This window comes from Octopus bimaculoides, chromosome 19, assembly GCF_046866305.1.
Source record: "Octopus bimaculoides isolate indiv1 chromosome 19, ASM4686630v1, whole genome shotgun sequence".
Lineage (NCBI taxonomy): Eukaryota > Metazoa > Mollusca > Cephalopoda > Octopoda > Octopodidae > Octopus > Octopus bimaculoides.
The window spans coordinates 23,817,780-23,842,568 of NC_142946.1; the positions used below are offsets into that span (position 1 = coordinate 23,817,780).

Sequence of the window (24,789 nt, forward strand, 5' to 3'; positions counted from 1 at the left end):
TCATGTCATTATTTTTATTTTTCCACATTGTGATTGATACATATTTACATGTATTGTGTTCCCTCTTAGTGGCCTTAATTCTGATGCATGTGTGAAGCATATCACAGAAAATATGTCATGATATGTGTTGTGACTGCAAAGCTTACTTAATGTATGTGTGCATGTTTGTTTGCTTTGTACCAACAAAAAGAAAAAAAATCACAATGATATAAAAGCTGCATAAAAAATAATTTATTTAAAACACGTTACATAAAAGAAAACATGTGGTTACCACAAAATTAAATTAATACAGATTTCAAATATTTTTAAAATCAGAGAAAAGTAGAAAATCTTGGAAAGATTTTGGCAAAGGGAGCTTTGAGACATTAAGGTAAAATAATCTTCCCAGATAATGGCGTATCCATATTCTGCTAATTTGCAGAAGTGTTAGTGGCTGCTGAATAAAAGAAAACCAGTCATTTTGGTCAACAGTAGTCCAATCAGCAGTAACATCATCAGAATTCTGTATATAATATCGAATATGATCTTTATCAAAACCAATCAGTATGAACTGTTTAATGACTTTTTTAGCCCCTTTTAAAAATGCAAGCTTTACAGGGCAAGATGTTTCTGGAGCTTGAGTGGGACAACTATAAGAAGCAACATGACTTGTATACTTCAATAACGATTCAACAGCTTCAAATCGTCCGCTGTTCAAAGCGTACCATAAAGGTGTTCGATATTGATTGTCTAAAATATTCAAATCCAGCCCAGCCTCTAGCATGTCTTCAATGCATTCAGTGTGACCTAAAGAAAAAGAACAAAGTATTAAGAAAGAACTGAAGTTAACAATAAGATTTTAAAACTGTATCAAATAAAGGATAAAAATCAATTATTTACATTATGTGCATGCATAGATTTATATCTTTGTATATATGTAAACTTACATATATACATACACATGCATATATACATATCACATACATGTATGTGTATATGGAAATAGGAACTTTATTATTCCAAACTAACTGCTTAAGACTGATGGAAGATATGTAAATGCAGTACTGCGACATAGTTGTTTTTAATGAAAAGTATGAAAGAAAATCTGTTCCCCATATATACAAATATATTCATATAATATATAAAATTCATATATATATATATATATATATATATATATATATATATATATATATATATATATATATATATATATATATATATATATATATATATATATATATATATATATATATATATATATATAGGGACAGGTGTGGCTATGTGGTAAGAAGCATGCTTCCAAACCATATGGTTCTGGGTTCAGCCCCACTGCATGGCACCTTGGACAACTGCCTTCTATTATAGCCTCAGGCCGATCAAAGCCTTGTGAGTGAATTTGGTAGGTAAAACCTAAGAAAAAAGCCCATTTTATGCAGGTGCCATGTAAAAAGCACTTAAGAGTGCTGATGCCAGTGTCATGTTAAAAGCACCCAGTCCCAGTGGTTGGTGTTAGAGAAGTGATCCAGCCATAGAACCAGGCCAATTCAGACTGGAATCTGGTGTAGCTCTCTGGCTTGCCAGTTCCATCAAACTTTCCATCCCATACCAGCATGAAAAATAGTTGTTAAAGGATGATGATGTGTGTGTCTTTGCATCTGTTTTTGTCCTCCATCACTGCTTGACATTCGGTGTTGGTTTGTTTACATCTCTGTAACTTAGTGGTTTGGCAAAATGAACAAATAGAATAAGTACCAAATTAAAGAATAAAAAAAGTACTGGGGTTGATTTGACTAAAAACTTTTCAAAGCAATGCCCCTGCATGGCTGCAGTCTAATGACTGAAACAAGTAAAAGATAAAATATGTATGATGATGATGATATATGTATGTGTGTGTGTGTGTGTGTGTGTGTGTGTGTGTGTATGTATATATATATATATATATATATATATATATATATATATATATATATATATATATATATATATATATATATATATATATATGTATATATATATATATATATATATATATATATATACATACACAAGATGTACCCACTGTGACCTGTTGGGTCACAACCACTCCAAGTTGAAAATATCGATGCGTGGCAGAGAAGGAAGAAATACTATTTCAAACTTCATGCAATAAAATTCTTAAATAATAGAGTTCTCCTGCCTTTGGTGTGGCAACATAAACACGATCAAGTGTTTCTTCTTTGAAAACGTTCAAATAGTCTTCAACTTTTTTTCCTTGCTTTCTTCTTTGCCATTCTTTGTTACTACTGTTACAAGTGAATTAAATGGGTACTTCAACATAAAGTCATGTTTTTGCGAAATCATCATTGATGCACAATGGAAAGAATTCTGTCAATGTTGTTCTCATATGTTGTTCATTGACAGTCACATACATCTTCATTATTTCTGAGCCATATTCTTTGTTCATCTGGTAGGTGAACTTGCAGTCTCACTATTGCAGGTGCTCTTTCATGAATTGAAAATCCTAAAATGGATGCAACTGCTTTGGTTGGTCCAATATACTTATCCGTTAAGTATTGACTAATTCCATTAACATTGTTTATTTGAACAGCAGCTTGGTCATTTCCTTTCAGCATGTACTTGATGACGTACTTAATTTACCTCACTGAGGCAATGATTTCAACGTTGCAGTGGCATTTAAATGCTCTTGAAAGAGTTTCATCATAAAGTACAACCCATTTGTTGTTGTTTGTTTTTCCATTCATATGAGATTCAACTCCTCCCATTGCAACTGATCTTCGCCTATAAAGAGATAGCTTCTTTGTCTGTTTTTCTGCCTTTTGATTAAGATGATAAAGATTAATATCTTATTTTAAATATTAGGTTGTCATACATGAAATGTTGTATTTGAAAGGTAACACTAAAATGTCTCAGAAATGCTAGAGAACTGATTTATTTAATCAAAGTATGATCCATGTTCATTTATGACGTTTATCCAACGTTTCTCTAAGTCATATATTCCATTTTTAAAACAAATTTCATCTTTTGCTGTGATAAACTGTCTGAATTCTTCAATTACCTCTTCTCTGTTTAAAAATGTTTTATTGCATGCTAGCAGAAATACCCGGCGTTGCCCGGGTTAAAGAGAATAATGAAATCTAAAAACGCCGTCTAGACTACGCATCATCTTTATATATAGAGATGTATATACACACACGCACCCAAACACACGTATATATATGTATATCAATATAAATATATGAAAGTCAATGAAGTTTCGTAAAAGAAGGTGATCATGTACATACTTTCTTGCTGTTGTGATTATAACACCTCATTGTAAACTATGTTCCTTGTTTTCCCTTGTGGAGCATATACAAATAGGTTTTTTGTTGCTGCCCACTCTTGAGCAGCCAACATACAGTTGTCCATGTGAGAAGCAGGGCTCTTCCAAGAGAAGACCAGCTACAGACAGTGTTTGACCCTGATATTTGTTTATGGACATGGCAAAAGTCACACGAAGGGGGAATTGTAGTCTTCTGAATGTAAAAGGAATGTCTGCTCCTGATGGAGTAAGAGGAATTCTTGGAATAAAGACGTCATCCCCTTTTGCACATCCAGAAAGAATGGTAGCCTCGATAACGTGTGACATCATTTTCTAAATAATGCTCATCTGTTATGTTCGGGTTAAAATTTCATCAACATCAAAAATATATGAATTTTCATGGGAGTTATGGCCGTTATGCAAAGAATATAATTTCCAAATTTCATAAAGATCCATTCAGTACTTTTGACGTAGTTTTGGATAAGAAAACAAATGACTAATGTGTGTGTTTGTGTGCATGTGTATGTGTGTGTGCATGTGTATGTGTGTGTGATGGGTGTATATATGTATAGATATCTGTATGCATGTATATATGTATATATGTGTACATATTACATGTACATCTATATATATATATACATCTACACATATGTATACATATACATGTATGTATAGATCTATATATATATACATATACGTGTACATCTATATGTATACATATACATCTCTCTCTCTCTCTCTCTCTCTCTCTCTCTTTCTCTCTCTCTTTCTCTCTTGCTCGCTCTCTCTCTCTTTCTCTCTCTCTCTCTCTGAAAGTATCTGTCATTACAGTATCGGAATGGTGTACATATACATGTATATGTATACATATACATCTCTCTCTCTCTCTTTCTGTCTCTCTCTTTCTCTCTTTCTCTCTCTGTGAAAGTATCTGTCACTACAGTATCGAAATGTGATTGTTTCAGTTAGTGGAATAGTTTCATTTTTAAAGTGAAAGTATTTGACATGAGTGTTTTTGTTTCACTTTTGACACGTAATACTTAAATAGTGGAGGAGATATTATGTTGCCGTGTGCTCGAACTCTGCAAGAAGTTAATAATTTTTTTTGACTAAAACACAACTGGAACCCTAAGTAAGGCATGTGTAAAATTTGAATGAAATTGGTTGCGTAGTTCTCGAGTTTTAGGGATTCACACAGACAGACAGACAGACAGACAGACACACATTCTCATTTTTATATATATAGATGAAAAGCTCAAAATGCTTAAATAAGTGATAATCAGTAGGAGAGATATTAGGAGAATAGGAAGGATGTTGTAAAATCTCATAATTCAGGCTTTGCAACTTTTGGACTGTATCTTGTAAAGTATGAGGATGTGCATTGTCGTGGAGCAAAATTGGACCATCTCTATTCACTGGTCTGGATTGCTTCTTTTTCAAATTTTCATGCATACAATCAATTTACTGGCAATACGATGTTGCTGTTACCGTTTTTCCTCGTTGCAAAAATGAATAATGAATAACCCCCTTCATAGACCACCATACAGTGACCACTAACTTTTTAAGGGTGCAATGGTGGTTTTAGGTGAGTCTCCTGCATCTAATCACTGTCCTGTTCTGCTGCTGTTGTCAAAGAGTATCCATTTCTCATCACATGTAATGATTTGATGCAAAAATGGTTCTTTTTCCAGTCAAGAAAGCAATAAGGAGCACACTTCAAGGCACCTGTTTTTTTTTTACTCTTGTTCAGTTGATGTAAAACAAACCTATCCATTTTTGTGACTTTTACAATTTTTTTCTGGTGTTGAAAAACAGTTGTGCAAGATGTTTGGAGTTCTGTTGAAAGTTTTCGGACCATTGTTCTCAGATTTTGTTCAACTAAAACATTTAATCCATCATGCCAGGTAACTGATTTTGGCCTCCCCATTGGTTCATTACCAAGGCTATCATCTCCTGAATGTGATCTTTGGAACCATCTCTGAACAGTTCTGATGTCAACAAAACCATTACCAAAGACCCGCTTGATATTCCGTAGAGCTTCAGTGGCAGAGTGACCCAGTTTATACTTATATAATATAAGAAAATCACTCAACATTGTTTGGTTGTTATCATTTTCATAAGGTCTGTGGGTACGAATTTTGTATACCAATATTGTTTCGAAAGAAAAAGAGTCAAGATTAAATGCAAGGGTATACATAATTGAGTTTTTAAATGACTGAAATAACAAGTAATTAAAAATGTGACATTTCATGTGTGACAACCTAATAAAATAGTAATTTTCCCCTTTAAGAAAAAACAAAAAAATCAAGTCCCTATGATTCAAAAATTATCTTATAAAAATATAGGGAGAATTTCTATCACTTGAAAGTTGTATAAATATTTAAGGGAAGAAAACAGGAAGTAAAGAAAAAGTACATATGGCAGTAGCTACAGCGACTCTTTGACGTGCCAACCATTTTCATTTTTTTTTCTTAAAGGAGGAAATGACTTTTAGTTGTAATCTTTATCATCTTAATCAAATGGTAGGAAAACAGACAAACTTTGAGTTTTAGTAGTATAATATATATATATATATATATATATATATATATATATATCGTCATCATCATCCAGTGTTTTAAACCTGGGTTTTGTCCCTGTTAACAGGGGTAGCCAGATCTACCTCAATGCCATAGCAACCGAGGTAGGCAGGTGCAGCCCACCAAAATCTTTGGGCTGGCTGGTGCCCATTCACCTTTGCTATCACGAGGCTTTATATATATATATATATATATATATATATATAACTTAGATATGTTTTGGCCAAAGATTGGCCCAGGCCATGTCTCACATTACACCAGGCATCCAGCTATAGAAACTTTGCCAGATCAGATTGAGCTTTTGCTGAACGATCTGCACAAATGGTTTGTTTATAGTGATCAAATGTATGTGCTGTACATTAGCTCACTCCTTTCAATGTTGCCTGAAGAGGTGTATTACACGTCAGGCGTTGAAGTGATTGCAGAGCAACACAAGACAAAGTGTTGTGCTCAACAACACAATGCACCACCTGGTCTAGGAATTGAAACCATGATCTTGCAATCACGAGTGCAACATCCTAACCACCAGGCCATGTGTATATAATGCATATGTACATATATGTATGTATGTACATGTGTACATACATAATGTATATGTATATCTCTTTTACTTCTTTCATTCATTTGACTGCGGCCATGCTGGAACACTGCCTTTAGTCAAACAAATTGACTCCAGGACTTATTCTTTGTAAGCCTAGTACTTATTCTATCGGTCTTTTTTTGCCAAACCGCTAAGTTACGGGAATGCAAACACACCAACATCAGCTGTCAAAATGATGGTGGGGGAACAAACATAGATACACAAACACATACATGCATATATATACAAGGTGATTCAAAAGTCAGCATACATAGGAAAAATTTTTTTTTTATAAGAAACAGCTAAATATAAAAATATTGTTTCTTATAAAAAAAATAAATTGTTCTTATGTATGGCAACTTTTGAACCCCTCTGTATATATATATATATATATATATATATATATATATATATATATATATAATGACGGGCTTCTTTCAGTTTCCATCTACCAAATTCACTCACAAAGCTTTGGTCAGCCTGAGGCTATAGTTGAAGACACTTGCCTAAGGTGCCACACAGTGGGACTGAATCCGGAACCATGTGGTTGGGAAGCAAGCTTCTTATCACACAGACCCTCTACTTATTTTACATATATATACATATATTATGAATTTCTAGAAATGAGGAGGGAACAAGACCACTGAAGTTCTGAAAGTCAAATGATGGGTTGATCTGCAAGACTAACTTCAGGAAACTTACCAGCCACCTGATCACCATCAATCTGGTGGGCACGTAAGCCAGATTTACTACATTCTTGTCAGAAAATTGGCCAAGTTGACGCTAGTGAATGCAAAGTTCTTCTCTGGTGAAAAATGTACTACCTAACATAAATCAGTAGTTAATGAGCTAGAATAACTTGCATGCAAATCAATCTGGAAAAGAAGGATATGAATACTTACAGATTCTTTGAACAGTCAGAGGCTTATCAATTGAAGCCTTTCACAAAAAAGGAGGGAGTAATAATGTATAGCACAGAGGATAATTGGAAGTTCTTATGAAACAGCCTACTGAGGGTAATAGTCCAGATCTGTGGCTGGTGCAAAGTTCCAGGCAGAGCAAGGGTGATGTGGTGGTAGAACAAGTAGAGCTATGAAAGCAAAGAGACAGGCTTGGAAAGATTGGAAGACTGGCACAACAGAGAACTATGCCATCTATCTCGAAGTGAAGCTAGGAGACAGGTCTAGTTGACGAGGGAAGAAGCAGAAAGGAAGAGGTTTGACAATCTTCTACAGAGTAAGGACTAGGGGCATGAGGTGTTCTGGATTGCAAGACAGTGCATCAGAGAAAATTGTGATGTTGTAGGAGAGAAGTGTGTATAGATGAAGATAAACTTACACTGGAGGCATAGAAGTATCACAATGAGAGGCTACAAAATGTGGAAAGAGTATATTTACACACACATATATATATATATTAACACACACACACACACAATTATATTTTCATATTGATATACATATATTTATAGATCAATAGTTAGAAAGATACCTTTCAAAGCTATGATGTGCATAGCTGTTTTCTGAGCTGAAGAACTGTCTTTCATATTAACATCACAATTAGCTTTTGTTAGAAGATGGATAACTTTTGAGAACCCTTCTATTGCTGCCAGCATAAGAGGTGTGTTACCACTGTCATTGTACACATTAGGATTTGCACCTGCTTTCAGTAGTTGTTTCACCCCAGTTGCTTTATGCGCTGCATGATGAAGAGCTGTCCATCCATAACAGTCAGTTGCATTCACATCACAGTCTGGCCGAGATAGAACTTCCTCTAAAATCAAATACTTCTTTTTAATAACTGGAAAAAAAAAAAAAAAAAAAAAAAAAACAACTGAACTGTTAGGAACACTGCAGGGTACTCTTTATGCTTTATAAGGTAATTTTATAAAAAATGACACTGAAATAATTGGGTGATATTCATGATAATAGCAGCAGTTAACCTAGTGGAAGTGACTTGTTACTAGGATTTTGTGCAAATATTAGCTTCTGTTAAGGTAGTGAGCTGGCAGAATCATTAGCACACCAGGCAAAGTGTTTTGTGGTATTTCAACCATCTTTATGTTCTGACTGCCTTTCATCCTTTTGGGGCTGAGTACTGGGGTCGATGTAATCGATTTACTCCTCCCAGAAATTGCTGGCCTTGTGCCAAATTTTGAAACTGATATTAGCTTTTGATGAAGAATTACTTTTTTCTTATGTAATTGAAAAGATTTTATTGTAGAATCTCACTTCAATTGGTGAACACTTAAAAAAGTAATCTATACATTTTCTTGTAAATGTGTTACTATAAATTTGTAATATAAATGTTCTCATTAGATGCTAGAGAGAAAAAGGAGAAATTTATTAAAAATTCGTCAAATTTTATCTCAGTTTGTCTAATTTTATCTCAATTTGTCTAATTTTATTTCAACATAGAACGAATGAAAAATATATAACAAAATTACTCAATTTCATTTGTTCATGCAATTCTTATGTTTTACTGAGAACAAATGTACTGAGAAAGCTGTTGAGCATAGAAATAACAGTTGCAACAATATGGTTTAATAACAGATGATATAGACTGGGTAATGGGTTCTTGTATTAAAAGAAGACCGAGGAAACGATGAGCTCAGATATGAGACCTTTGGGGTTGACAGATGAAATAGCCTAGGATATAGACCTTGTAGCCATGTCATAATGTAAAACTAAAAGTTAAAATGATGGTGATGATGATGATAAAAGGTTTTAGCCTAGTGTTGTTGCATCTCAGATAATTTCCATTATATTTGTTAAAATCATTACTGAATAAGATCAAAATTCAAAGAACTTTGAGTCGCAATATATCAAATTTTCAACATCAATGAACAAGCCTATCTAATTAGTGTTCATATGATAAGTAGTTGCCAAGAATATGCTATTGTTACACAGAGAATACTGTCATAGATCAGAATAGAATGAATAATCTTTCAAATTATTTTTTTTAATAAACTTTTTTTTAAGAAAACACTCAATCAGTAGTTATCAATATAAAAAATGTGAATCAGTGTGAGTCAGATTGAAATTGAATAGATTCGATAAAAATTAAATTTAATAAGATGTCAAAAGAGCTTTTTTTATAATTTGCTACATTCTTAAATTGTGCTGGGTTTCCATACTGTACAAAAGAAAAAAGTTCATTGCCAGAACCTGTTGACATGAAGAGGCTAATAACACATTAGACTACTAGTTCAGAAGAACTCAAGAACTGAAATTCTTATCTATTATAATAAGAACAAAGCCAAACTGTTCGCCCCATTCCAGCTATGGAAAAAAAAAAAAAAAATGATGTTATTAAATTCTGTGCATTTTGTCAAAATAGAAATTAGTAGGAGTATTAACAAAAACAGTATTAGAAACAGTGGTGGAAGGTCTAGCAGTATTGTAGAGCATGCTGGGCAAAATACTTAGTGACATTTCTTCTGGTTTTACATTCTGAGTTCAAATTCTATCAAAGCTGACTTTGCTTTCATCCATTTGGCACTGATAAAATAAATACCAAGCCAATATAATTGACTATACCCCCTCCTACAGAATTTCTGGCCTTGTGCCAATTGTGGAAAGGATTATTATTATTATCATTATTATTATTATTATTATTATTATTATTATTATTATTATTATTATTTGGAATTGTGGTTTTAAAGGTAGTGTTGAAAGTATTTGTTAAGTTTGAAGGAATAGGCAGTACTTCTTGGTTATCCTAAGTAAGATTGATGAGTTATTACTGAGTTTGAACAACTCCAAGCCAACATCTGCAGGAAAAACTTAGGCAGGAAGAGAATTCTAGAGGTTTACAGGTTTCCAGTTGACTGTTGGAATGAAAGTGCCCTATGATACCAAAAGAATCTGCAATATTGAAACTGAAGAAACATAGATCTATGTACTGGACATCTGAACAAGAACTTAATCTTAGCTAATCTTTGATAGTTCACCATTGAATCTTGATATGATGTGTAATCTGCAGGAAATATCAGTCTCCTCTCACATAACAACTGTCAGATTTCTGCAGTCAAATACTGATTACTGGGAGACTACAATTGTGATTTTTGAGGGTAAAGAGAAAGACGTTTGATGAAATGGTATGGTATAATTTTCACACACCTGAATGTTCGAACAGTTCATTTGGAAATGGCTTTTGTTCATGTCATAGATTCTTATATAGATACCATCAAGAAATTCATGTCAAAAAGAGAAAAATTATCTTCTGTACATCTGATAAAGGAACATATTCAATTGGTGTAAAAAGGGATTAAAGAACCAGTTTGAAGATAGGGTGTTCACCAGATCTCTAGCCAATTACTTCAAAGGAAGATTTAGTGGGAACTTAATTATCCTGCAGTATCTCATTTTGCCAGCGTCAAAGAAAGGCTGATTTGTTCTTGATGGAAGGTTTTATATTCAGTCATACATGAAGAGCTGCATACACACAGTTTTCTGTGAAGTTATAATGGAAAATGAATGTACTCAGATAAAGAACTCAGAGTACAATTTCAGTGTGCGCACATCAAGCACTCTTTAACAATAAGCTTCAAACTTTCTGGAAAATGGGCACCAGATGCAATATCTTTCTGATTTATCAAAAGAACATGGACCCAGTAATATCATCCTACCTACCGACTCAACAGAAAGAGTATGCAGCACAAATGAAATATCAAGGTTAGAGATTTGTTATTGATGACCAATGTTTCTAAGGAAACATTCTGGACACTGAAAGAATCTTTGAGGTAATAAAGGATAAAAGACAGTGTTGTAACATTATTTACATTTGACGGATATTTGTCCTCATCTTGTTTGTGGTCAACATGTTTCAGCTGATATATCCTCCAGCCTTCATCAGGTGTCTTGGGGAAATTTCGAACTTGGGTTCTCATTCCTAAGGCAAATTTCGATGTAATTATTATTATTATTATTATTATTATACAGGTCACAGCCTGGAATCGAACTCAGAATCATGTGGTTAGTAGCCCATGCTCTTAACCACTATGCCATAAGCCCATACACAATGTACATAATTCCTCATCTCTTAAATATAGAACAGTGTTGTAACAATTGTTCAGGTGAAAATAGTCTCAACAGTCCAAGTGTATGACATGTCTTCTGTTTGGTTCTGAGTTGATCATCAGAATCATACTTATAAAGTGTAGTGATCTTTCATTGATATTTGTTGATATATTGTAAAAAGTGAGTACACAGTGTTTTGGAAATTTTAGTGTTTTCTAACTCTAGATAAAGGTAGATAACTAAGCATTGGCATTATTAGTACAGGGGTTCTTATGTCTTTGAAAGAACATGTTCGAAGGACTGGTTTAACAGCTAATTGGATTTCATGTTGTACAATATAATTGAGTTAACAAAACTCACAAATCCATAAATATAATTAGAAATATTTAGTTATATACATAAAAAAAAAAAAACTGAAAATTTGTTATCAAAGACTAAATGAAAATTTTATGTTATGAAGTTTATAAAAAGCATTAGTAGTTTGAACATTTTAAATGTATTTGAAGCAAATAACTATTAATTTTTTTTAAATTTTGAGTATATAACTGATTTTGTAATTGAAAGATTAAGAGAAAGAATAAAGAGAAATTATTATTTTATTTCATTTGTTGAGTCTGAAGGAAGGGATATTGTCTTTGATTATTTTCTGGCTCTCTGAGGCTAGTTAACTTGATGCTGTTAATGTTTCATTTAAACAGCTGTAGGTACACAGCTGCAGGAAAGACAAAAGAAGGGAGAAGATTCCAGAGACATGACATTCTAAAGAGAAAGTACTGAATATAATGGTTAGTGTGGCACTCAGGGATTGGATATCCAAAGTGACGAGAGGTAGGAAGACAAGTGGTGGGTGGGACCAACCAGCTCTGAGGAACAAAAGCCATTGTTGAGTCTGGAGGAAAGGGTAGTGTCTTTGATTTCTGCAGGCCCTCTGAAACTAGGTAGCTTGATGCTATTAGTGTTTCAGGCAAGCAAATGCAGGAAAGGCAAGAGAAAGAAGATTCCAGACATTCTGAGGAGGAAGGACTGAGTATAATGGTTAGAGTATAATGATAGAAAAAGCAGAGAAAAGAGGTGGCACAGCTGTGGCTCAGAAGCTGGAGTGTGTCTATTAGTGACTGAATACTAATTAATTGATTGGTTCTTCTCTAGATGCAGGCAGTACTTTCCCAGATGGGGAGCCTACTGGAATAGAAGGGAGTAGATTTGGAAGAGCTCAGACGGGGATGTATAGTGTAAAGATGGACACAAAGCAAGCGGTGGAGAAGAGGCTTTCTCCATGGGTGGTACTGTTTACAGAGGCATCGTTATTTTCAAGAGGAGGAAAAGAAAACTTCACAAAGTTGGTGGAGATTCTATTAGCAAGGGACTCATAGGATTGGCTGTAGTTTTGGAGGTGAGAAAGCTTGAGGCCTATATTGTACATGAAGGCATCCTTTGCACACTGGATAATGGTCTTACAAAAATTGCACTGCTGGATGAACAACTTCCAGGTTTGTGAAGTGGGTGACATTCTCCAAGCATTGCAGGCCTTGTTTTTCTTTTTTTTGTATGTGAACAGTGTGGACTTGAGACATTGAGATTTTGTTGTGTGTGGGATGTGATGGGACATGCCTGAAAAGATGTTATCCACTCAGTTATTTCTGATGGGTCAGGAGTAAGCATGTGTGCTGCCAAGGATCCTCAACTAGTTGGGTGTCTTGAAGGACTAGTGTCTAGAAGGAGGAGGGTATTGTGCAATATGTGAGTGTGTGTAGGACAGCTTCAATGAAGTAGAAGTTGGAACTTCCAATAAGTACAGAGACAGACATGGTTTGGAGGTGAGAAAGAGACCAAGAGTGTTTGAAGTATTTGTGTGAGTGGGAAATGGAATAAGCCTATAATAGACAACAACAGCAGTTGTGGTGGCTTTCAAAGCTGTTTTAAAGCAAATTATACTTGAGATGTAGCTTTTATTAATATCTGATGTTTCAGTTTCACAATTTTTTCCAGACTACACAGGTATAAAAGTCTTCTGCATGTGATGTTAAATCAAATTTAGTATAATAACTATGGCCATTTCATTTTTATTATAAGCAAATTATCTTAAGATTTAACTCTTAAAACATAGTTTCCAATAATTTGCAATCTTTTGACTGATAATCAATAAACTTTGTAAGGGAATACACATTTATTTGCTATACACATGTATAGCAAATAAATGAGTGCTGGCAAGAAAGTACCACATATTGACTGTAATATTTTTATGTTCAGAGTTGTTGAAGCATAGAATAAACTACCAGTGGTGGTTGTTAGCTGTCAGGGACACTGCATCCTCTGAAATTTCTGTTCTTTCTGAAATTAGCCAACACTATTCCTGATGTACCATCCTTTCCTCTTAATGGCTTTTTTCACTTTTTTTCTTAGTTGCTTCAGTAAACGAACTGTGGCCATGCTGGGCATTAACTTCAAGGATTTAATAAAATAAATCACCTCTTGTATTTATAACTAAGTCTGGTTCTTATTCTGTCAGCTTCTTTTGCTGAACCACTAGGTGATGGGGATGCAAACAAACCAATACTGGTTGTCAAGTAGTGGTGGGGAGACAAACACAAACACACATACTAACACATACTATGGCACCCACCACACAGTTACTTTCCACCAAATTCACTCACAAAGCAACATTGGTCAGCTTAAAGCTTTAGTAGATTAAACATGCTGAAGGTGGTGCACCAGTCTTTTTGCGTCGTATTCCGCCTATACTGCACACATTTGGCTATCATTACTGTGTTTCTTTATTTGACTTATTGCTGCTTTCTGTCTCCTTGTTTACTCTTTTCTGATGAGTTGTAGAACAGCTGAGCATTATATACATAAGCTCATTATCATTTGTAAAAATATCAAGCTGGCAGAATCATTATTCTCATGCCAGACAAAATGCTTAGTGACATTCCATCGGACATTACATTCTGAGTTCAAATTCTGCTGAGGTTGACTTTGCCTTTCATCCTTTTGAGATTGATAAAATAAATACCAAATGAGCATTGATATCATAGAAATTGTCTTACCTCTCCACTAAAATTGCTGGCCTTGTGCCAAAATTTGAAATTATTATTTTAAGATATCTGTGGCAAAGAAAGGGATGAAAAGCAATGATAGAAAGTCTCAGGTTGTTGGATTTCAGAAACAAGACAATGCAGGATTGAGCAAAGTGGTAATCTGCTTATACTGAAAACCTGATGGTAAAACTATCAAATGAATATATATGATTAAAGTGAATAACTTTTCACTTTACTGGTATGACTTATTTAACTTGTATAGTTTATATAATGTCTTCAATTCAATACGAATGAGCTGAAAGATTCCTAATCTAACTTCTCACCATATTACAGTTAACTATTTTGTTGTAATTATTTTTTTACAAGATTACACCATTGATTGTGTCACTAGTTTTCATATAGGTTTGGTGATGCATACAGGAAAACAGAACTCATGTGTGTGTGTGTGTGTGTGTGTGTGTGTTTTAGTATTAATCAGCAGAAGGTACATAGTAACTCAAGGACTGAGAGTTTTGTATCTTGGCACTTATCAATGCATGAAGTCCTCAGCCCTTGATTCACTCTGTAACTTCTGCTGATTATTAATGAAATAGTTTTCATATACTAATTAATACTGATAATTAGTGAAGAAAGAAGAAGAAAGATGAATGTTTGAAACAACTGACCTCAAAATATAAACAAACTAATATCTATAACATGGGAACAACATAAAAGAATTAAAATTTAAGTACCTACCTGAAATAATAAGAGGTGTATTTTGTTCAGGATCTCTAGTATTGATATCAACACCATTGTCCAAGAGGATTTGGAAACATTGTAACAAGTCCTTCCGTGCAGCAATATGGATGGCAGCATTTCCACTTCTAGCTGAGATATAGCAGTCACATTTTGCTTCAATTAAAGCTTTTATAATGTCTGGTTTATTTTCTTTTGTAGCCAACATCAATGGTGTTTCTCCTGAACTATTTTGGCAGTCAATATCAGCACCGGCTTTGATCAGAGAGTTTGTGCATTCTATGTAGCCTTTCTCTGAAGACAAAAGTAAAGCTTCTTTCAATTCATTTTTTGGTACACTGCCTGGGACGTCCAGAAGCAATGATAAAATACGTTGATTGTTCTGCTTCACACAACTAACCACACTGGAAGAAAAGTAGAAAATAAAAAATAAAATTCAGTGAACCTTTTTATATAGAACAGAATTCAAGGCCATTTACAACACTTCGGTAATGAGAATGAATAACTCACAGATGCCATCTGAATGAAATACAATAGTTAAGTTTGTGATGACATATTTAATACAAAGGACTTTAAAGAGCTAACTGGAAATAATTATGCAGTGATGAAAAAACAATATTAGTCAATGGCTAATATCAATTTCATATTTACTGAATGATTCTCTCATCATTACTTTGACAAGCACAACAAAGACTGTGATTCACTGATGAGGTCGATAAGAAGTGAAACTTCACTGAAGTTGTCTGCTGTATATGCAGAAGTAAAGCAAAATCCTGGATTTGGTATTTTTATAAATTTAGAGACTACTGTAGAAGGTGATCTTTAGAGAAAGTAGAAATTTTGACTGTTAAAAATAGCCAACTTCACAATAAGAATAACAGAAGGATGCCAATATAATGCAGTAATTAAAACTTAATTTATTAATTCTGGTGAAGATAAATGGCAGGGAAGACAACTTCAAAATTTAGAAGTGGAAAGGTTTGCAGTAGGGAGTCAGTGTGATCTTTGATTAGTATAACAGCAAATATATTTCAATCATTTATCTTTTATTTGTTTGTGGTCATGCTGGAGCACTGCAATGAAGGGCTTTAGCTGAATGAATCGACCCATCCCCCCCAGTACTTGTTTTTATAAAGCCTGGTACTAATTCTATTGGTCCCTTTAGCCGAACTGTTACATTATGGGGACAAACAAACTAACACTGATTGTCAAGGGTGATGGGAAACACATGCACATGCATCACACACACACACACACACATATATACATACATATACATATATATATGTATAATATATGAGGGGTGCTGAAAAGTTCCTGGTTTTAAGGGTATTGCGAAAGGTCTGGTTGGAGGCCCAACCATTCAGATTCTTTTACAGGGCCTAGAAAAACTGAAGGACCACTATAATAAGTGTGCGAATCTGAGAGGGGAATGCGTTGAATAAAATCATAAAATCATATTTTCTTTTACTAAATCCAAGAACTTTTCAACACTCCCTCGCATATGTGTTAATCACACACGTGCAGTTAATGAATTTTTTCCTTCTCTGGACTTATCCTTTCTCCTCTTCTGACAAAGAGCTATGCTCAAAGTGTTAAAAAACCTACTCTTTTTTTCTACTTTTGTTGAGTGTCCAGCTAATACATTCCATATATATATCCTCTTGTTTTGTTGTTCATTTTAATGTTTGATTGTTAATGTTCAACTTTTAATGCACAAGGCCTGAAATTTGAGGGGAGGGAGTAAGTTGATTAAGTCGACCCCAGTGTTCAACTAGTACTCATTTTATCGACCCTGAAAGGATGAAAGGTAAAGTTGACCTCAGTGGAATTTGAACTCAGAATGTAAAGACAGACGAAATGCCGCTAAGCATTTTGTCTGGATTGCTAACAATTCTGCTATTTCACCACCTTTATAATATCATATAATATATATCAGTCAGTAGTTTGTATATCGTAAAAAGAGGCACACTCTAAAACATTAGAGTGGTAATATTTAGAAGAATGTTTGTTACGCCAGGCAGAGAGTGGCCATTGGCTTTGTGCCTATAAAGCACTTAGGTGTACTGGCCACTTGTCAGACTCAAATGGCTGGAAGCAGCACAGAACCTTTCTACAACTGAAGGGAAGAAAATGTCATGGTTAGTTAAATTTGTAAACAAAAGAATTCTGAAATAAAATTCTACTGGCAAAAGTTTGGGTATGATGGAGTTACCACCCTTAGTTCAATTTCAGTTATGTCCATGACGCCTGCCAAAGACATCTGAAGTTGGTAGCATTTTCCTAGTTGGTAAATGAGGAATTCCATGTTCCTAACATGAATTTCCTCTGATGAGGACACAGACTCATTATTTCATCTTTGGAATTTAAAAATCAACCCGGATCAAGTGAGTTTTACAGGATTCTTGCTCTTTTGGCCAAACAAAGCTTACATCATTTGCTCCTGTTGAGGTAAAGCCCTGGTTGTTCTTGGAAACTTCATTTAATTATGTATGGCATACCCTCCTCTTTTAAATGCCATACATAGCTAGCCAAAGACATGATGTTGCACCCCTGTATCATAAAGGAGGACCCATGATTGCTAAGATGATAACTGAATCAACATATTTCCATGTCTGTGCTCTTGTGCTAGTGGTGTTACAGCTGCTGTTGTTACTGCCGGACCCATTACTGCTGCTGCTGCTACTGGTATCATTGCCAATGTTGCTGTTATTGATGGTGCTGCCGTTGCTACCACTGCTGGACACATAACTGGTGCTGTTATTGCTTCTGTAACTGCTGCTGCTTGATACACTGTTGGTGTAACTGCTGCCAATGTTGCAATTGCTGTTGCTACTATTGTTACTGTTGTTATTGGCATATATGCTGTTGGTGCCATTGCTGTTGCTGCCAACACCACCACTACAACCGCCAATACCAATCACCACCTTAACCTCATACACCACACTTTTGGAATTGCTTCGACCACCCACTGGGCACTCATTGTTAACCCTGCATGAACATCCTGCCTCAGCACATGGTTTAGGAGTGCCCACTAATATTTTTTTAATGCAGGGTACACAACTGAAAAGGACCTTTAAGTTGTGTCAATTAAACAAACATCTGTATCCCATGTGACTGTATAAAGTGTTTATCCACCAATCTAAGAAATATCCTTGAAATATCTTGAAATTTTTGCTGGTGCAGCTCCCTATTACAATGATGCTTTGGCATTGACTGGGTTTAAGGATTGCTTCTCCATTATGCTGGTCCTTAACATCTGCAAAAGGAAGTGCCATTGTAAAGTCGTTTGGTTTGCCTTCTCACTCAATGTCACTATTACCTATCTGTCTTTATTCATTCAAACTCTACATATCTCTCAAGTCATCTAGCAAGTACCAGGAAAGACTATACTTACAAGGTGTAATAAGACTGAAATGTGTCTGGAGATGTCTCACATACTTAGCAAAGATCAGACTCACCTACATTACACATTATTATGCGATTTCCATTTAATATTCAGGTTGGTATCTTTTGTCCAGAATTATGATGGTTGGCTGAAGAGTTCATAAGCTGACCAAGATACTCTTATGGAAGGTGAACAAATAAGGTTTATTTTTCAACATAGTCCCCCTTGTGGTCTACAAACTTCTTCCATCGGTGTTGCAGTGCTTGGATTCCATTGGTGGAAAAGCTTAGTTTTTATTCTGTTACTCAAAAAAGTCATCAACAGCAGATGTGATGTCATTAACACTGTGACACTAATTCCAAATCAAGTGTTTTTTCATGTTGGGTAACAGAAGATAGTCAGATGGGGTTGAATAGGGAGGGTGATCAATCAGTTGAAGGCCAGTCATGTACAACAACCATTGAAACCAAGTCCTTGTGTGCTGGAGCATTATCCTGATGAAACAAAACTTGTTTTGTCAGTTTTCCTTGGCATTTAGTCTTGCCTTTTGTAACTGCCTCAGCAAAGTGGCATAGTACTCTCCATTAATGTTGTGGCCCACTTTGCATCCCCCAAAACTGAGCCCATAACCTTTCCTGCAGATGAAATAACCTTGACCTTCTTTGGAGCAGGTGAGGAGGGGTGTTTCCACTATATGTATTGTCTCTTTGTCGCTGGCTCAAAGTGATGAACCCAACACTCCCTAACACTCTTCATGTTATCCTAGTCAATGACCAGAAACAATAATCCTTCATGATATTTTCCACTTTTTATCAACCAGTGGCTTGTATCACTTTGTGTAGCAGCCATGAAAGAATATTTAGTTTGTGCTGCTACCGCTAACTTGCTTGTCATCAGGGATAACTTTGGTGCACTTAAGAAGTATTTATGATGCTTATTTTTATTCTGTTGTTGAAGTATTTTTGGTGTTAAGATGAGGTGTGATTGTATCAAACTGTTTAAAATTTTTTGTTGTCATTTTAAACATCAACAAACAAGAACAACAAAAATCTACTCAATCTATCACAGTCATGGACTATTTGTGGTTCATCGATTTTTCTGCATGGCATGTCTGATGAAAAATTACCTTGAATTTTTTCTTTTCTTCTTTATTTTTTAGTACTCGTAATCTATATACTCTGAAAGGTATTTATTGAAAATTTCATTACAAAATACCAATTTTTCTGAAAGTTATGAGGAAACAAACCTGTTACGTGTGAATTTTCCGAATACACTCTGCACACTCACGGAAAATATTTTTCACAAGTTCCAATATCATCGGAATCAACACTCTGAAGCGTATTTGGTGAAAGTTTCATAAGAAAATATCCATTTTCCTGAAAATTATGAGGAAACAAAGTTGGAACGGGACACACTTGTGGGCGGAGTTAAAGGACATGGACCACACTCCCTTTTGGTTATTTTTTTTCTACAGAAACCCGTCTTTTCGACTGTGGAGATTCCGAATCTGTGAACAAAATTGGTATTTCAAAATTTAACCTCCCCCACCCCAGTTTTCACTTTCTTTAGAAATTTTTTTTTTGGCAAAATATGGAGATTATGATTCTGAAAAAAAAAAAAAAAATAATTACCCCTACCCTCCTACTAAAATAGCAGACATAAAAAGTATCTAAACAGAAAACTCTACATGCTAAAAATAGCAGCTAAACGACAAATCACGTTTTCAAAATTTTAATTTCTCCCACTCTCACTTCTTTCTTTGCCAGATGGGTAGAGAGGGGGAAAATTAAAATTTTGGAAACGTGTTTTTGAGATTTTCAAAATCTTCAATTTTTATGTACGCTCCAACCGGAAAGTCCGACAAGCTAGAAACAACAGCCAAACCGAAGATCCACTTTCTAAATACGGATTACCAAAAAAGAAAAAAATTTTTTTAATGTCATTTTGTTGTTGTATGTGTGCAAAAGAACTAATTTTTACATACCTCTCATAATTCCAAAAGACCCTCAACCACAACATGTTCACTTTCTGTCACAGATGCGTTGGCGGAGTGGAGGGGTGTTTATTTATTTTTGAAAAATTGAAATTTTACAAAATTTCTTTTCAGAATCATAGTCTCCGTATTTTTCTACATATTTCGCCAAAAAAAAAAAAAAAAAAAAAATTTCTAGAAAAAGTGAAAAATTGGTGGTGGTGAAGGGGGCGGGATTAAAATTTTGAAATGCCGATTTATTTTGCCGATTCTGAATCTCCGCAGTCGAGAAAGTGGGTTTCTGTAGGAAAAAACGCCCCCCCCCCAAATAACCGAAAGTGGGTGCGGTCCATGTCCTTTACCTCCGCCCACTTGTGTAGGTATGTCCTGCGGTCGGTGTGGTGAGGAGTAATGTGTCGTGCGGTCCACTACTTGAAAAGTTTGTTCATGCCTAATCAGACACAATCACACCCTCACGTCTTAAATAACTATAATGAACACCATAAAAATGAGCAACAAGAAAATAACACTTAACAAACAACCAGGAGACAGAAAATTTAAAAAAAGAAAAGAAAAAGGAAAATCTCCAGTCACGAAACAAAATTAACTTTCAAAAGTTTGTAAGAAAATGAAAGTGACACGGTATTATCAATGATTGATGGAATATCTTTTGATGTTCCGCGATTTTGAAAAATATGAAAATAGTTCATTAGATCAACACAACTATATTTACTTTATCGATACTGTTCAGACGAATGGCTAGATCGATTCTGGCATAATCGAAATTCGGAACATATAGGGATTATGTTCCGAATTCTGATTATGCTGAATACTGTAAAGCATTGTGTTCCAATTCATAATATCGACAATGATCGAACGTAGAAATAATACTAATAAACAGATTAGTTAGTCCATCACTTATTTTACTTTTATCGAAATACTTTCTCTCTTCAAAGAATAATCAGAAGTTTTCTGGTTTCTTGATAATAATTGGCGTTAAAGGTAATTTTAAACATCATTTAATGCTAAAGATTAATTTTCAAAACACTAAATCAATGTTTATTGGGCATTAGATTTTAATCGAAATTTCTGAGTAGTATGAAATCTCTAACTTTTTGGTTTTATTCTTTGTAAAGAAACATTAGTTACTACGTAATTCACTCTTTCGCAATATATATATATTATTTAAATTTGTCTGTAACACTAATTATTAGTAAATGAGAGACGAGGAAAATTATAACGATACTTTAAAGAACAAAAGTAATAATCACAATGATGGGTATCTCTTGTATATAGTAGAGTACCTGGTTTTAGAGTCACAGAAACATTGTCGTGCTGCATTTTTTCTGGGTATAAATAGAAATGGTACTAGCAGCGATAACCAAGAGGTGTTAATACTAAACAGTCAGCCTAATTAGGATATATTCCTTCAAATTAGAATTTACAGTGCATTAAATAAGAAGACTTCGTTTCTATCCAATATATTACTCTTGCTTTATTTTCTTTTTGTATTCCGAATTCTAACTATAAGTATCGGAGAAACTTATGAAGATCTAAAACAACTACAGACGGTAATCAACAGTTGAGACAAACAAAAATATAACTTTTTTCGTCTCGAAAGCCGTTTTGGAGAATGAGAAAGAATGCTGAACTTGTATGTTGCTATCACCAAAAATATTTCGCATAAGTTATTTTCAGAGATTAGAGAAAACATTAATATATATATATATATATATATATATATATATATATATATATATATATATATATATATATTACAGCTTCTTACCTGACCATACTCCTTCTATTATCAAAGAAAAAACAGTATTTACGTTATCAGAGTCTTTGAGCAGAGCTGCAGAGCTATTTTTATGGAAGGACAAAAGTAGAATTAATACCGTTCACGATATGGAATCGATTTGCGTGCTGTTAAGATATTTCTAAAGTTGTAAAAAAATAATCGCTTTTGGTTATTTCAGTTAGTGGAAGCATGTTTTTATTTTCTCAGAAATAGAAATACATTAATTTGCGAAAATTATAAGGTAACGTGTGGCGTTTTCCTTCCTCGCATATCCAGGTTTATATTTTTTATTACCTTTTTTTTCCACAATAAATATCGACTCTTAGGATGCTGATGCGTTTATAAACTACTTTAGGCAATTAGTATTTTCTGAAATTAATAAAATATCAATTCATTATATTACATAATATTTTTGGCTCGCCGTATGATTATTTCTAATAAGCATTTTAACGCACCCTGTGTTAAGATATTTAACAATTAACCTAAGAATCGCTTTTCGTGCGGATAACATCATTGAGTTATTTTTCTCAATAGTTCAACATGTATGGTGAAATCTATACTTCATTGATGAGGTCTTAATGGGTTAAACATTTCAAAAGTTGTCTTCCGTAGTTGTCGTATGTGCATGTATATTAACATTGTACACATTTGCTTATTACTTTACCACTGTATTACTAAACAGTGATATGACGTTTATGTTCCCTGGAGACATTATAACTACTTGATTTGCATTTTTGGAGATCAATGAAATAGAAAGTCCGTTACTTAAAAAACATGTAACAGTTGGTGACAGGAAGAGCATCTAGGTATCAAATGCTGGAATGAGAGAATAGGGTGAAACTATTTGGGTACTATGTTTTGGTGACGGACTATTTGGCACTGAAGGTCGACACATGTACGCAAAAACATACATGTACAAAGAGAAGTGTGTGTGTGTGTGTGGGGGGGGGGGTAAAATGTTACCCATAAAGGAAAATATACATATGGAAAAAAAAGAAGAGAAAGGTGCGGGAGAGAAATATGAAATTATTGCATGAAAACAGACACATACAGAAAAGAGAGAAGGGGGAGAGTAGGAAAGAGAAAGCTATAGTTAACCGAAATAGTTAAAATGGAGTTATCCCCCTTTATATGACACACGTAGACAGAGGAAAATTATTATTATTAACAAAAATGCTCCTATACTGATTTATTAAAAGATATATCTTTATTTAGTTCTTCATTTGATAATAATGTGCAATGTCTCTCCACAAAGGATAAAAAAAACAAATGTTCTCAGTGCCAAAACATCTTAGGGTCAAAGCCTCCAATGCCAAATGGATTCGCTGGTGAACCAATGAAACCAAATCAGCAAGGCCAAAGTGGCATCGCCAAAAAATGTCCCACACCCATACAATACTGCCTCAAAAAGCCCACCGCCATCACATACTAGTATGGAAAAAACAGATAGTATGTAAGTGAATGAATGGACAACCAACTACAACAATAATAATGGTTTCAAATTTTGGCAATTTTCAAGGATAAAACAGATTTGTACTGACATAGGGGATTACTGGAAACATGCAAATATTTTTGTACACCATTATGTCAAATGCAGTTACAATGAATCATAATTAAAGGAAATAGCAAATGAGATAGCTAAGATTAGCAAAGAAAGTCAAACCTTCATGCATAATTTTAGCAAACACAATGCAATATGTGACAAAATTCATTTAGTGATTAACTGGCACTGAAATTTCTGGTATTTCAAAAGTGTTGCATGAAAGTTACCAGCATGTTGCGGGAAAGTATCCTTGTTTCAAATTGATATTTCCTCAGCTGCCTATTGTAGTCTTTAGACCGAATAAAAATATAAGAGATCTATTGATCTCAATTTCTGACTCCAAGAAAACTAACATTGGAATATCTGCATGCTGTACTTTGAAAAACAGCCACAAGAGAGGTAAGCCTTGTTCATTGTGCAACAACATGAATCAAATCGATTCCATCAAGAATCATAACAGAAATATTATGATTTATACAAAAGGTGTGACATGTTGAGATTCCCATTTGGTGTACATGGCAGAATGTACAAAACACAACTTGATCTATGTTGGTTGTACAACAGAACAATTAAACAAATGATCTAATGGGCACAAATTTGATGTCAGGCACAATAACAGTAGTTCGACAGAACTTGCTGAACTTTTTGTTTCAAACGGCTGCAGTTTTGAAAAAAACTCGAAAGTGCATATTCTCAGAAAATATTCTGAATCTGCTTCCTTTTCAATACTCAACATGCATGAGGAGAAATATGTTTGCGGGTATCCAACATCATCATGGTAATGTTGTCTGCGTATGCAGACACAGCTCTCCCGAGTCCAATTTCAAAATGGAGGCCCCTTAACTGTTCCAA

General features: G+C 34.5%; 1 protein-coding gene across 4 annotated transcripts; it reads right to left on the minus strand.

Annotated features, from left to right (window-relative positions):
• Positions 1-209: 209 nt before the first annotated feature.
• LOC106873099 (ankyrin repeat domain-containing protein 55) lies at positions 210-23,165 on the minus strand. 4 transcript variants are annotated; one of them, XM_052974780.2, is made up of 5 exons: positions 22,383-22,458; positions 19,868-19,997; positions 15,234-15,637; positions 7,931-8,239; positions 210-786 (listed from the first exon to the last, which is right to left on the minus strand). In XM_052974780.2, exons 3-5 carry the CDS (start codon positions 15,439-15,441, stop codon positions 296-298), a joined length of 1,008 nt encoding a protein of 335 aa, XP_052830740.1. In that variant the 5' UTR covers positions 15,442-15,637; positions 19,868-19,997; positions 22,383-22,458; the 3' UTR covers positions 210-295. The 4 variants fall into 4 exon arrangements, with proteins under 4 accessions (XP_052830740.1, XP_014775811.1, XP_089222750.1 ...); XM_014920325.3 differs by lacking the exon at positions 19,868-19,997 and having other exon boundaries at positions 22,383-23,165; XM_089366624.1 differs by lacking the exons at positions 19,868-19,997; positions 22,383-22,458 and adding an exon at positions 20,606-21,389 and having other exon boundaries at positions 7,931-8,212.
• Between the last annotated feature and the right edge of the window lie 1,624 nt (positions 23,166-24,789).

Bases quoted from the DNA above. Each gene is read 5' to 3' on its own strand.
- LOC106873099 (XM_089366623.1), bottom strand. From the start codon at position 20,640: ATGTTGTGGTTGAGGGTCTTTTGGAATTATGAGAG. The intron at 15,638-20,605 runs GTATGTAAAAAT...CTTTTCTTCCAG, and splicing joins GTCTTTTGGAATTATGAGAG to TGTGGTTAGTTGTGTGAAGC. The intron at 8,240-15,233 runs GTAGGTACTTAA...TTTTTTTTCCAG, and splicing joins TACACCTCTTATTATTTCAG to TTATTAAAAAGAAGTATTTG.